This window comes from Bison bison, unplaced genomic scaffold, assembly GCF_000754665.1.
Source record: "Bison bison bison isolate TAMUID 2011002044 unplaced genomic scaffold, Bison_UMD1.0 scf7180017864461, whole genome shotgun sequence".
NCBI lineage: Eukaryota > Metazoa > Chordata > Mammalia > Artiodactyla > Bovidae > Bison > Bison bison.
This window is the reverse complement of record NW_011495023.1, coordinates 17,054,971-17,069,896: the sequence shown is the minus strand read 5'-3', so window position 1 is coordinate 17,069,896 and position 14,926 is coordinate 17,054,971. Positions and strand designations below refer to the sequence as shown.

The following is a 14,926-nucleotide window of genomic DNA, read 5'->3' as shown; positions in this document are numbered from 1 at the left end:
TTCTCAGAATTTTCCACAGTTTATTGTGATCCACACAGTCAAAGGCTTTGGCATAGTCAATAAAGCAGAAATAGATGTTTTTCTGGAACTCTCTTGCTTTTTCCATGATCCAGCAGATGTTGGCAATTTGATCTCTGGTTCCTCTGCCTTTTCTAAAACCAGCTTGAACATTAGGAAGTTCACGGTTCACATATTGCTGAAGCCTGGCTTGGAAAATTTTGAGCATTACTTTACTAGCGTGTGAGATGAGTGCAATTGTGCGGTAGTTTGAGCATTCTTTGGCATTGCCTTTCTTTGGGATTGGAATGCAAACTGAGCTTTTCCAGTCCTGTGGCCACTGCTGAGTTTTCCAGATTAGGTTTCACTATGTGAACTGGTGGGGAGTAGGGGACACAGCGCCTTAGACTGTAGCACACTCCCATAACCTCAAGAGGAGGAAATTTTATATTGATACATTGTTTATCTAATCCATAGACTATATCCCAACTGTGTTCATTTTCTCCCAAATAATACCCGTTTTAGCCCCTACTCCATCCCATCAAAGATCCAACCAGGATCATATGTTACATTTAGTCACCATGTCTCTTTAGGAGATGGTTTTTAGCCTAGTTTAATTGCCAGTGATCTCAAAATCAGTCCTGACTGTGACTGCTCTGTAGGAGAGTTCTGTGAAAGGAAGATGTATAGGTACAGTGATGGAAAAATCCATGTCCATGGCTTAAGCTGAATCTCACCAGTGCAGACTTGGTTTTTATGTGGCTGGAAAGGAAGGAGAGCCTCCCCGCACCCCCACCCCCGCCCCATTACCCTGCAACTCTCCGTCCTCCCAGAGCCTTAAAGAGAGTAAGGGTGCTGACCTCTGTCATCTTCCTGAGTGAATCTGGAGGTGTTTCCTATTGGTCAGTTAAGGGATGCTAATTTGCCATCGTGGGATGGACAGCAGTGGAGAATAAAAGCATCACCAAGTCCCCAGGGATGAATTTCCCCCTCAGGGCTCCTTGATCCTCCCACTGTGTCTGTGGAAAACCTGAGGATCATTATGATCTATGTTGACTTCTTATCTAAGAAAGAACTCCGTACACGGGAAGAGGAGCTTGGGGAGACCACATAGTAGTAAGGAGAGCTCACCTGTGGTTTAAAAGCAGATGCTCCACCAGAAAGGGCCTCCTCGGACCTCAGAAGATACTGTGGTTAAAGCGCAAGCACAAACCGGCGTCATCACCATCCTTAGGACCCCTTTCCTAGGAAGGACCTGGAGGCAGAAGTGCTTTCTGCTCTTTGGCAATGCTTTTCTTTCCTTAACATTGGCTCCCATGGCAGCTTCCCTCCTGACCTCCCCGACCCCTCCCACCCACTGTCCCCCACTCCCTGCCTGGTGCCCTGCCCCCAACCCCAAGGAGATTTTGTCATGAAAGGAGGGATGGGCAAAGGAGGAGGGAACAGAAACTCTCGGGCCAACACTGGAGGACCTTCCCCAGTTGTCAGCCTGCGAACAGCCGCTCATCTCCTCAGGCCACGCCTCCACCTCCTTCCTGCCCATCCCCGTCCTCCTCAGTCTCCCTCGAGAATCCTCCAGCTTCTGCCTTTTAGACCAAATAAGACTAAATAATGTCACCAAGGGCTTAGACACTAAAGAAGCAACTGTCTCCAAAACCCCAATGAGAAACATTTGTAAGCCTTTTCTATGTAGAAATGTTATTATACATGTAGGTTATGTCTATAGCACAGCTCAGCCTCAATGTCAGATATTCTGTGACTTAAAAGCCATCTTTGTGGCCTTACTTTGGTTGCCTAACTGCCCATATAAAATAGTTGCTGTAGGAAAAAGCACGTGAGTTCCAGAAAACCTCCTAATAACTCACCTTCCTCCTAATCAGCTTTCTCTACTTTATGGTTGACTTGCCTGGAAAATCCCATGGACGGAGGAGCCTGGTAGGCTGCAGTCCTTGGTGTCGCTAAGAGTCGGGGACAACTGAGAGACTTCATTTTCACTTTTCACTTTCATGCATTGGAGAAGGAAATGGCAACCCACTCCAGTATTCTTGCTTGGAGAATCCCAGGGACAGAGGAGCCTGGTGGGCTGCCGTCTATGGGGTCGCACAGAGTCGGACACGACTGAAGTGACTTAGCAGCAGCAGCATGTAGATAAAAATCTTTGGTAGGTAAGATTTTCTCAACAAACTGTGTTCTTTGAGCATGATGAACAAAGATTCCTAGTCAACTGAGTTTAGATAAGTGAAACAGAGCAACTTGAAAACTCTGTAAGATTCATGGCAGGAAGACGGTCTCTCTCTTCCTGTTTCTTTTTACAAAGCATCATTTTGATATTCTGGTGTTCCAAGCAAACAAGTGAAAAGCCAAGTTCTAACCTGAAGTTCCAGGGTTGGTGGTGGATCTGTAACCCAAGCTGGAATAAGGAAGCCAGACCTATTTCAGGTAGAACAGCTGTGGACATTAGGGGCGGTGCAGGACGACTCTTTGCTTTCCAGCTCATGAAATGCTCATGCTAACGTTCATGCCTCTGTGACTTCCTCTCCTGTTTTCTCCCTGGTACACGCTGCAAACAGCGGGTCACAGAAAGTCGAGAGAGCCAGATGACTATTGAAGAGAGAAAGCATCTCATCACCGTGAGAGAGGACGCCTGGAAGACCAGGGGCAAAGGAGCAGCCAACGACTCTACCCAGTTTACTGTGGCCGGCAGGATGGTGAAGCGAGGTCAGAGTGTGTGTGTGTGTGTGTGTGTGTGAGTGTGAGTGTGAGTGTGAGTGTGGACCTGTGTGTGAGCTCCATCACCCACAGAGGGGAGGGTGGCATAGATAGCTCACTTTAAAAAACCAAGCCTTGGTCTTTTCTGGTTTTCACTCTTAACTGAAGCTGTGTACACATTTTGTGAGCCACTCCAACTGAAAATCTTCCTATGACGGCATCGTCTTCAACGTGACGCATGATTCAGTTAGTCATATTTCAGAACAGTCATTTGGAAATGCCCAGGCATCAAAGCAGTTTTGCAGATCTGCTATCAAACTTTTAGCCCTTTCCTGTAATTGCTTGGAAATTATTTCCATTTTCTTGCCATCTGGCAATCAGTTCACTCAAATAAGCCTTTCTCAGTGCAGAAGTTCGTCGTCTTCCTTTTAGGGTAATTCCCAGGTCTCTTTCCATCAACCCAGAGTTCCCTGGCTACAAAGCCCTGTTTCCAGAGATGTTTTATCGGATGTCTAAAAGATGTATCCATTTCCAGGAAAGTGAGGTTTCCCTTAAGACAGGTCACTTCTCTGCAGCTGAGCTCTTGAAACTGATTTTCAGTGGGAATCCAAAGATTTGTAAAACTGACGAACCAGTCAGAAAGCTCTGCAGCTCCACAGCCTGTTGGAAATGGTTAAAATCGGGGATCCCTTTGTCACGTGCATGCACATACCTTCATTTTCTAAGCTATTGTTTGAGTAAATTTCTCAATTTAGTAATGAAGGTTTTCTCGATCAATAGAATTAACTTATATTGTCATCTGCTTCATAGGTTTGCAGTTCGCTTTTCTCAATACCTTTCAGGATCCTCAGTCATAGGTGGAGCCTACATCATTGTAGGCTCAGCATAAGTATTTGCAGAAGGAAGGAAGGGAGGGAGAGGAAACTGTTGAACTGAGATTAACCCAAATATTGGTGGAAGAATCCTTTCTAACAAATTTATTCTTAACTAATATTGGAATTTAGGGAAGCCCTGATGGCTCAGTGGTAAAGAATCCGCTTGCCAATGCAGGAGACACAGGTTCAGTCCCTGGGTTGGGAAGATCCCCTGGAGAAGGAAATGGCAACCCACTCCAGTATTCTTGCCTGGGAAATCCCATGGACAGAGGAGCCTGAGGGGCTACAGTCCATGGAGTCACAAAAGAGTCGGACATGACTTAGCGATTAAACAATAACAGTCTTGGAATTATCAAAGGATAACAGGGTAATTTACTCTCAGAATGAGGTGGCATTTGAGGATTTTTGTCATCAAGTCACAGAACTATCTCCTTTGCATGACCCCTTCCCTATGTTAACAAAAGCAGATTCTTCAGGCCCACAATGAGAACTTGAGCTGTAGCTCAGATCTTCCAGCTTCTAGCCTGGACTTTTATCATGATGACCTTTTATTTGGGTTTCATTTTTTGTCTTTCATCTTAAAAATCATAATGTATTTGAAGCCTGGTCCTTCCTCCCGGATACCACTGTCCCTGTCCATGGGGACATCAGAGGAAGTAGCCTTGATCCTAGGCAGTTATGGAAAACAGAATCAGGGACATTCCTCCTCCCTTAGAGGATGAGTTTCCTTTCACATGTTCTTGAATAAATCAGGGACCTTTATTTAACAGGTGCTTTATGACTCTGCTCGAGAAATAATTTTGTTGTACTTTCAATCTAATGAAAAATCAGCGGCCTGCTTTTCTGGTGTTTGTTATCACCTGCACAGCCGTGTGTTTCACTGAGTCATTGGCTCTTTTGGATTTGCAGAGGTGGAACATCCAATTCACTACACTTGCCAAAGAATGAAATTGTCCCCACACTGCAGCCACCAAGACTTTCTGTCTCATCAGATGACAGTGTAGCAGTGAGTGGCCAAGAGGCCTCTGTAGCCTGATTTTCATTCTCTCACCCCAGGAGCTGTTTTCTCCCCTCACCTCATTAGGGCTGTCCCCCGTTTTGTATTCGTAGAGTCCACAGATCAGTGAGTACTCCATAGATTTCTGTGGTATTCTAGATTTCTCCTGGAAGGAAGATATTCAGAGTATGCCTTTGAAGAAGAGAGAGCTGAGGGACTTCCCTGGTAGTTCAGTGGTTAGGACTCTGTGCTTCCAATGCGGAGGAGAGGGGCACGGGCTTGACTGCTGGTCAGGGAACTAAGATCCTACATGCTGTGCAGTACAGCCAAGAAATTAAATAAATACTATTTTTAAAAGATGTAAAATGTTCTTGAAGAGAACAGGTGACTAGTTATTGTCCATAGAATTCATTGAAAGGAGCTATGGGGAGTGATTTAACAGTGTGAAACTTAAATCTATATGCCTGCCCCCATCACAGACAAGCCCTGTCTCTAGCTGGAAAGAGCGGGTGCACCTTTAAGAGCTCATGGGTACAGCTGCCTGAATGGGCAGCAGGGGGCACCCTAACTGGACAAAGGGCTGGTGTCAAGCCTGTTTATTGGCTTCACAGTGAATAACCTCTGTGCTAATGTTATGTCCCCATGTCTTTTACACATCATTTTAGCAGGTAATGAGCTACTGTCTCAGCCTTTGATACCAAATTTTACTTATTTTTAATATCTTTCAAGAAAATTGACTTTCACTCAGATATAAACTCTTTGCAGATCTTGTAATTAAAGATTTTTTTTTTTAACGTTATTGACATCAGTAAGGAACTATATGTACATGTTGAGAAGTACTTCTGGAAAGTGTTAGTCGCTCAGTTGTGTCTAACTCTTTGCAGCCCCATGAACTGCAGCCCACTAGGCTCCTCTGTCCATGGGATTCCCCAGGCAAGAATATTGGAGTGGGTAGCCATTCCCTTCTCCAGGGGATCTTCCCAACCCAGTGGTTCTCCTGCATTACAGGCAGACTCTTTAACCGTCTGAGCTACCAGATAAGCTTCTGAAATGTCACCTAAAATTTCAGTTGTAAACTGCATTTCAGTATTTTTCCTTCCAAGTTTTATGGTGTAACAAACATCTTCCTCTCCAACTCACACAAGGGAGGAGCAGATCCATTCATTTGGTTTTTTGTCCTGTACACATTCTCGGGATGTGGTTCTCAGATGTGGTCTCTCGGATGCAATAACGTAGCAATGTCACCTAACGGTTTCACTTTTAATACAATGGATACAGAGAATGTTAACATCTCATTTTGTTCTTTGTATGTGTACCAATTACCCATCCTGCCCCCCTTGCAAATCCCTTCTAAGTTTAGGAAAAAATACTCATCTATGTCTTTATTCAGTTTTCTGGTCTACTAAGATGCCGTCTTCATGCTGGAATGTTTGTCTTCCCTTTCTATGTGTCTCTTATCATTTCTCTGCTTAGAGAGTCCCCATCCAGCTCCTCGAAAGATGCAGGTGAAAGCATGTCCCTAGCTCCCAGCCACACCCAAGACCAGTATGACTTTCCAACATCCATACCTGTGTAAACTGTTACTCTTGTGTCTTTCTTACAAAGCCTAGCACTCTCTGGGTAATTGCCCAGTAGATCACACTCTGATGATGCCCCCAAAGGTCAGACTGTCCCCACGTCCCCTCAGCCAGGAAGATGACTCCAGGGCTGGGGAACTCGCTGGCCAGCGTGACAAACCGGGTCTCTGTTTCCTCTGGAGAGATGTTACAGAAACAACCGGCCGTCCACCTTCTTGAGTTCTGCAGCCACAAATCCAACCAACCACAATCCCAAAAAAAATTTTTTTAATTCTATAAAATTCCAGAAAAGCAAAACTTGAATTTTCTACAACAACTCTTTACAAAGCATTTACATCTTCTTCGGTATTAGGAGTCATGTAGAGATGATTTAGAGGATATGGGAGGATGTGTGTAGATTATATGCCAATATGCCATTTAATATAAAGGACTTGAGCATCCACGTGGATGTTGGTACCCACAGAAGGTCCTGGGACCAGTCCTTTGTAGATACCAAGGGAACAACTGTATGCGTTCTCTTCAGCTACCTCCAGTGCCTGAAAGGCCTTCAGAAGTCAATATTCTCTTTCTTCAAGGACATTCCGATCGCCACCTGCACTCTCTTATCCCATCTGCATGTTAGGGATGTGTCTTCATTGTTCAGTGTGGAATGGCAGACTGGCAGCTACTGCAGGCCTTAGAAACAATAAAACCTTGTCTGTGTGGGCAGTTTTCCTGTAAGTGTGCGTGTCCCATGTCTGTCTGTAAATTCTGTAAACTGTTAGGTCTCTGTTGGGGCTCCTGGTGCTCCCTTGGGGTCCTGGGAATTTCCAGAAGTGATCCTGAGATGCTCAGTTGCTCCTTTGTTTTTCCTGCAGGTCTGGCGTCCCCCACTGCCATCACCCCGGTAGCATCCCCTGTTTCCAGCAAAGCAAGGGGCACTACACCAGTTTCCAGACCCCTGGAAGGTGAGTCTCGAGGCCCTGCCGTGGAAGGGGTCTGCGGTCAGAAGAGCCCTCAGTGCTTCTCTCACTGTGTTTCCTCCTTGCCCAGATATCGAAGCCAGACCAGACATGCAGTTAGAGTCGGACCTCAAGCTGGACAGGCTGGAAACCTTCCTAAGAAGGCTCAACAACAAAGGTACATGCCAGGAGCCACAGAGAAGCTGTGGTTCACGTGTGTGTGGCTGGTGTGGCTCAAGTTTCAGTGGGTAGCTCAGAAAATCTAAAAATACCTACCCCACTTGCAGAATCTCTGAATCCCAACATGGTTTGCTTTTTCTCCTCAGCTAAATTGTCTTCTATTATGACTCAACCATTGCGTACTTTGAGCATTATCTCATGTTATAATTTAAAAGTTAATTTATTGGTCAACACTGATTAGATTACTAAGCTCTGATTCACTAGATAATGTACTCAGTAGGTGGCTCCCAATAGCACATTTGTGCCTGGATCTAAACTCTTAGGATGTCATCCAGTCAGGATTGTAGACTCAGTACTTTTGCTTTTAACCGTGAAAGTAGATTATGACATGAAATCAACATGGTCTGATTGTATATGTCATTTTCCAATAAGGTAGCAGCTGCTATTATATCTGATTGTCACAAATAGTTTCCAGAAGAAAATTCTAGTGAATAAATAAAGATTTCAATACAAAAGACTATGAAGTATATAAAATTAAAGAATAACATGCAGAAGTAGCCTCATCTCTTAAGAAAAATGTCCAGTACTTAAAACTTATCTGTTACTAAGCACCTACTATTGACAATGACCCCTATAGGTTGAAAATAATACAAACAACCACTTTAAACTAAAAATATAAAAGTGTCATATAATAACCAAGCTGGCAAGGCAAGGAATACAAACAATTCAGTTTATTACCTGTGTGTAACGGGTATCTAACCCAGAGGCCAGCAGACTAATCCAGCTCCCCACCTGTATTTGTAAATAAAGTTTTATTGGAACATAGTCATGCCCATCTGTTAGCTTATTGGTAATAGTTAATTTTGTGCTATAGCCACAGCTTCATGCAAGTTGCAACGCAAGTCAAATAGCCTCCCATGCAAAGCCTATAATATCTACTACATGGCCCTTTGCAGAAAAAGATTTTACCAAACCTTGATCTAGAACAAAGCTGAGGCTAGTTCTGTCTCCAAGAGCATAAAGAACAGGTTCAGAAATTGTCAGTGGCTTCAGCCTCCATCTCCTACCACTCCCAGCGCAGGTTTTGTTCAGTCCTTTCCTGAGAAGACAGCCAATGCCCGAGAAGCGTCTGTGGAATCTGGGAGCGCTGTCGCGTTTGCTCCACTCCTGGCCTTAGTGGGAAGAAAATAATGTTTAACCAAGTGAAGCAGAGTTGAAGTCATGTTTTTACACACATCTCGGGTCATTGATTTGCTTGTTTGTTGATAGTTGGTGGGATGCAAGAAACAGTCCTCACTGTCACTGGGAAATCGGTGAAAGAGGTGATGAAGCCGGACGATGATGAAACCTTTGCCAAGTTTTACCGCAGCGTGGACTCCTCTCTACCAAGAAGCCCCGTGGAGCTGGACGAGGATTTCGATGTCATTTTTGATCCTTATGCCCCCAAGTAAGTTATTTCAATTCCCATCATTCACCCCTGGAGAATGGATCCCTTCACGGGCCTCTGAATAGCACTTTATTCTCTCACCGTTATCACCTTCTGCAATAGAATAGCCAGACTGACACTGACCAGGGTCCTTGGCCTTTCCCAATCAATAGAAATTAATCTGAGGCCAGACAGAAAATGCAGGCAAGGCTTTATTGGGGCCCCTGCTGCAGCAGGAGGAAGGAAGAACAAGTGACAGGTGCCCTTGCTGGCTCCCCGAGGTGGGGTGAGCATGTTCCTTGTATGGGGTAAGGGAAGGGGTATGTCCAGGGTTCAAACCAGGAGGGTGGGTGGCTTAGGTGGTTTACCCACCCCTTTGGTGGTGTTGAGTGCAGGAGGCATGTGCAGTGCCCAGGTTTTGCTCCCAGCTCTTCAGACGTGGCAGTTGGGTTTTTTCGGTCTTTTTGTATCTTTTTGTTCATAATTTGCCCCAGTTGCACATGCATGAAGTTATTTTTAGTCCCTTATAGTGTCTTCGTATTTTGTTGCTGGAGGAGATACTTGTCCAGCTGTCATCACTGCAGCAAAAGTTCTCAAGTCCCAGGTCCCAGCTTGTCTCAAAATCACTATTCTCTAGAACTAGACACTGGAGTAGATGGAGCTTGCATGCCCAGGACAGACGTCCTCTCTGCCAGAAAGCCTTGCATCCACACCACGTGCCTGGGCCTCGTGATGGGTTTTTCACGTCACTCGACTATTGCTTTCAGACTTCATGAACACTGGTTAACCAACATTTTTATGCCTTCTTTCATTTGATGTGTCGAATTCTTACTCAACTTTGAAAACTATTTGGATCACCCAGGCTCCGATGAATACAGCTAACTAGAAAATCAATGAAATTTGCCACCAGTGATAAGATCAATAGATCCGAGGGTTTTATCAGTGCTGTCTCAGGTCCCTCTTCACACAGAAATTTGGCTACACCACTAAAGAAAAGTGTTCATGGTGTTAGAATTCCTTTGATCTCAAGTGCTGCAAAGAAAGGCAAATCCAACCAACTTCAGCAGAAGAGAAATGTGGAGGGATTTACAGGTTCACTCCTTGAGAAGTTGCAGGTGTGACCTCAGATTCGGGGGGCTCAGAATAAGGTCTCTCTCGTGCCAGCTTCCCTCTGTCCTTCTCTCTCAGGCTGTCACCACATTAGATGGTCACCCCTTACTCCAGATTTATAGCCCAGCTGTGTGGCCACTCCCGTTCAGGCAGCCACCCTGCCCAGCAGTCCTAGGAGGAGCTCTGGCTTGATTTTCCCGGATCTGCACGCAGCCCTGCAGCCATCATTGCAGCCAAGGGGATGGAAGATGCTGATAGGCTAGTGGTGGTCTCTGGATACCCCCTCCTCCACCAGCTCCGGAGCTGGGATAGAGGGTGGGGCGTGGAGGGAGGCAGTCCCCACAAAGGCAAATCCAGGACCACCTACCAGAAGCAGGGAGAGCGTGCTGGGTGGGCTTACCCCACAGCCATCCACCACATTTATCTGCTTCCCACCAATTTGTGAGAGAGCCTGTCTCTTCCAGAAGTCTGCAAGGTCATCATAAATGTTTCCTTAAGCTGTTCCTGATACCCATTCTGCATTTTTCAATGTGTTCAGTTTTTTTGTTTTCAATTTGCTGTCTTAAGAAAATGAACAATTTGCCACTCCCCACCTTTAATATTCTGGGTATTATTTTCATACATGGTTATCGGACCATTTCTCAATCTCCTCCTCATCCAAATGTCATTGTTTAAATTGTTACATACAATTTGAACATTGATATGTCGTGTTGAACACGTACACACATGATAATGTTATGTATGAAAGAGGACCTCCGGGGACAGAGATCATGCACTTGGATGTTAAAAGCAGCTAGAGTCTGCTGGGAACTCTGGGACAGAGTGTACCCCCATCTTCATGTCTGGTGTTTGGCCCCAGAGAGGTGTGTGTGTGTGAGAGAGAGAGAGACAGGGTCATAGTTTGGGGGCCTCTTTTTATTTCTATATACTCTTCAAAATAGTGCTTATTTTCCAAAGAGGGGCAGTGGGTTGGGAGGAGAATAGTGATGGGAGAATTGGGGGAGGAAACTGCAAAACTGGCATGGGGAGGAAGCTGAGTCTGCAGGAAGGAGGGTTAAATCGAGAAGCAGTGACTGACTAGTCTCCGAGGGCTTGCTAGAGAGCCCAGAGAAGGAAAGGCGGTTCTTTTCCAACAGGAAGTGATCAGGATGCTGTGTAGGGGGCAGGGTCGGGGGCGGTGATGATATCAGGGAAGGACTTCCACCCATCAGCACTGACCAGGAGTGGGGCGGGCTGCACCAGAGGCGCTAACCGTTCCTCCAGGTGAAGTCCCAGGGGCATGGTGAGAGCAAGGCTCCTAGGATTGGCTGGGATCTTGACCCAAATGGGCTTCAACCTTCCAAGATCCTCTGACTCCATCGGTGGAGTGGCGGGAGGAGGAGGAGGCGCTGTAAGATTTATAATGCAATGGAGAAATAAAACTGTGGAGCTGGGTGCTCCAGGCCAGAGACCTGCAAGCCCCTGAGCGTGGGTGAGACTGCAGCCCTGGCCACAGCAGCTCTGCTCTGCCCCATAGGTTGACATCCTCGGTGGCTGAGCACAAGCGTGCCGTGCGGCCCAAGCGCCGGGTCCAGGCTTCCAAAAACCCCCTGAAGATGCTGGCTGCGAGGGAAGATCTCCTGCAGGAGTACACTGAGCAGAGACTGAACGTGGCCTTCGTGGAGTCAAAGCGGATGAAAGTCGAAAAGTGTGAGTGTGGGGCCCACCCCCAGCTGTGTGCTCGGGAACTGGGGGAGCAGGTGACTCCATCTCTCATTTTCCTGCCCTGCAAAGGCCAGCCACAGTGCCGAGACACTCACGAGAGACAAATGAGCACGTTTGCACACACGCATGCACACCTGCAGAAAGCCTGCTTAGAAGGTGAAGGCTTCTCACAGAAACTCTTAAGTGTGGCCCATCTGTTCACTTAAAGTGAAAGTGTTAAGTCACTCAGTCACGACTCTTTGTGACCCCATCGGCTGGAGCCCACAAGGCTCCTCTGTCCATGGGGATTCTCCAGGCAAGAATACTGGAGTGGGGAGCCATTCCCTTCTCCAGGGGATCTTCTCGACCCAGGGATCAAACCCAGGTCTCCTGCATTGCAGGCAGATTCTTTACTGTCTGAGCCACCAGAGAAGCCCTCTATTCATTTAAGTCTTTTTGAGTTTTCTTTCCAGAGGCTGGAGGAAAGGGAGGTTGGGCTTTGTAATTTAGTCCATTTCCAAACTTGGCAGTTCTCCACCCCATTTGATTCTAGAGGAAATTTGATCTCTCATGGGCAAGTGTCCCACATCCCTGCTTTGCCTAATCCTAGGTTTTATGCTGTTAATTAAAGTACAAGCCAGTGCTTTTCACTTTGCTTTGGAGAGGACCTCGGGCTCCTTGAAGTTGGGATGTGGGCTGAGAGGAGTGGTGGGAGGGGGCAGAAGGGGTAGGCAATGATGAAAGTGAGGAGCGGTCCCCAGGCTCTGTTTCCACTCCAGGCTCAGCCGTCAGCTCTCCTTTGCCCAGCCACATGGGGGTCCAGCTCTGAAACAGCGGTTGTCCTGGTGGGGCTAGTGGCATGCATAATCTTGCGAGTCTGAATATTCTTGCTATCATTTTTATTTTCCTATAGCACTCATAAACCTACTTACCAAAGTTGTTTTTTGTTTTTAGAAATAGAATATTTAGATGAGGTGGTTGAGTCTTTTCATTATAATTGTTTTACTGAATAAGTATATTTCAAATTCTGAGCCATATGAATTGTGAAGTGGTGTTATATGTCTTCAGTGTTAGAACTTCATCCCAGCGAAGTAATTTTCCAAGTTTCTCTCTAGCACGCATGGGAGAAGGCAATGGCACCCCACTCCAGCACTCTTGCCTGGAAAATCCCATCGACAGAGGAGCCTGGTAGGCTGCAGTCCATGAGGTCGCTAAGAGTCGGACATGACTGAGCGATTTCATTTTCACTTTTCACTTTCATGCACTGGAGAAGGAAATGGCAACCCACTCCAGTGTTCTTGCCTGGAGAATCCCAGGGACGGGGGAGCCTGGTGGGCTGCCGTCTATGGGGTCGCACAGAGTCGGACATGACTGAAGCGACTTAGCAGCAGCAGCAGCATGCACATATTTTTTAAAACAAAGAACTGGAGAAATAAAGATTTATTGGCAAAGATTCTGTGTACTTTAATTCTGCCTCCACTTTTCAGAGGCATATGTACATTTGTTGGTTCACACAGAGAACCTAGCGTCTTATTACAATCTTAAATCTGAGAGGAAAGGATCCCAAGAGATCATCTAGTTGTTCACTCTGCCTCCAGGAACAGATGAGAACTAAACCAAGCCTTACAGAGTGCCTGCTTTTCTGCATATAAAGACTTTGGATGGAAGATATCTAACAGTCCCCCTCAGGAAAGCATTTCAACATCTGAACCCTGTTAGGAATTATAACGGCTTTAGTGGAATTGCAGCAAATGAGTTCAGCTCCTAATCTTATACTGAGGTGGTTGGTCCACACTCATTTCTTATCTCTGCATGGATGGGTTGACACCTGTCAACAAGCATTTATATTTTCAATCCTGTGTTTAATTCCTAACACAGAGCTTCACAGAGCTCATCAGACGAGAGTATGTTTTCCCCATCAGGACTAGCTTGAAAAGAAAAAAGCAGTGATTGTTATGCATGATCACAGAGTATGAACCTTGTCTTTTCTCCCGAATGTCTTACTGCCCTGTGCTCTCTTTCATCCTTCAATCCTCCCAGTGTCCGCCAACTCCAGCTTCTCAGAAGTCACCCTGGCGGGGTTAGCCAGCAAAGAAAACTTTAGCAACGTCAGCCTGCGGAGCGTCAACCTGACGGAACAGAATTCCAACAACAGCGCAGTGCCCTACAAGAAGCTGATGCTGCTGCAGGTTAAAGGTATTGAGAGCCGAGAAGATGACACGTGACCCCGGGTTTTGTCTGGAGGCCTGAGTTCCCCCCACTTGCCTGACGGGGAGGGAACACATGCTCTGGAGAGCCCACCGGGCACTACCACATCTAACCCCAGCTTTGCAAAATCCCACGAGGTAGGAAGCATTTGGCTCCTGAGCTTGGTGACGGGCCCCAGGTCCCCACAGCTGCTGAGCAGCAGAGCTGACTGTGACCCTGCTCCATCTGATCCCAGAATCCTAGCTCTTGCTGCTGCGCCCCTTCCCGTGACCCTGGCCACACACTGCCTGTGGTCACCAGATGCCCCCGCGGCCATCAGAGTGTTCGCCCCACTCTGTCGTCCTCACTGAGGTCAGCAGGAGTCAGGGAGCCAGAGGGAGAGATGGGCTCTTGGAGAAGGGAGCGAGGGAGTGCAGAGAGGTGGCCAACACCGTCCCTCCCCTTCTCTTTAACAAGGAGCCTTCCCCTGCAGCCAGAGGGCTCTGGGCTGCCCTGCAGTGATTAGCTGCCCCCCAGCAGCACTGCTGTAGATTCAGGCTCAAGACAAGGAGGGCGTATCCTCTGCTTCGCTGGTGGTTTCCAGTTTGTGTCTGCACGGCCACTGTCCTTTGTAGCACATTTAAAAGACCAGTGGCAAGTGCAGACCCCCGCCTCCGTTCCCACGTTGTAGGGTCAGGGCGGCACTACTGGTGTGACTATGGGAAGATGGAAACCATTTAGGAGAAGGTGTTGGAAGCCGCACAAGGCAAGGCTTCCCTCTAAGCTGGTTCCTCTATAGACTCAGCGTTTCCGAGAACCAAGAGGTTCTCTGAAGGGCGTTCTGATCGCCCGGCCCACAGCGGCTGTGAAGTGTAGGAGGTGGGCTGAGTGGAGAGAGACCAGGAGAGGAGCGGGAGAGGGAACAGGGAGTTTGCCAGCATCCCTGGGGAGGGAGCCTTAGGGGATCCACGTGCTGTAAGAGGACACCGCTAGTGGTCCTGGCGGTGACTCCTGGGACATGCCACCAGGGAAAGTCATCCACGAGGCTGTGACCTACGCCCCCCGGGTCACGGGAGCTCAGCTGAGCAGAGACTGGTCAGGAGGCAGAGTCAGGAGCAGGGTTGCTCTGGATGTGAGGTGCATCCCGGCGGGTCCTGCTGGGACTGGGGCCAGGGCTCCTCTCGGGGAGACCGTGACCTCTGCCCTGTGTTCAGGAAGAAGACACGTGCAGACGCGGCTGGGGG

The 14,926-nt window shown here is 47.2% G+C and overlaps 1 protein-coding gene across 2 annotated transcripts in view; it reads left to right on the top strand.

Annotated features, from left to right (window-relative positions):
- The window catches only part of SVIL (supervillin), a 255,184-nt gene that overhangs the window by 214,337 nt on the left and 25,921 nt on the right, over nucleotides 1-14,926 (top strand). For both annotated transcript variants that reach the window (XM_010860023.1, XM_010860021.1), the window contains 7 exons: nucleotides 2,568-2,715; nucleotides 7,013-7,102; nucleotides 7,188-7,274; nucleotides 8,546-8,723; nucleotides 11,329-11,501; nucleotides 13,536-13,691; nucleotides 14,897-14,922. In XM_010860023.1, coding sequence (XP_010858325.1) covers nucleotides 2,568-2,715; nucleotides 7,013-7,102; nucleotides 7,188-7,274; nucleotides 8,546-8,723; nucleotides 11,329-11,501; nucleotides 13,536-13,691; nucleotides 14,897-14,922 — 858 coding nt within the window. The remainder of the gene's footprint in view (nucleotides 1-2,567; nucleotides 2,716-7,012; nucleotides 7,103-7,187; nucleotides 7,275-8,545; nucleotides 8,724-11,328; nucleotides 11,502-13,535; nucleotides 13,692-14,896; nucleotides 14,923-14,926) is intronic.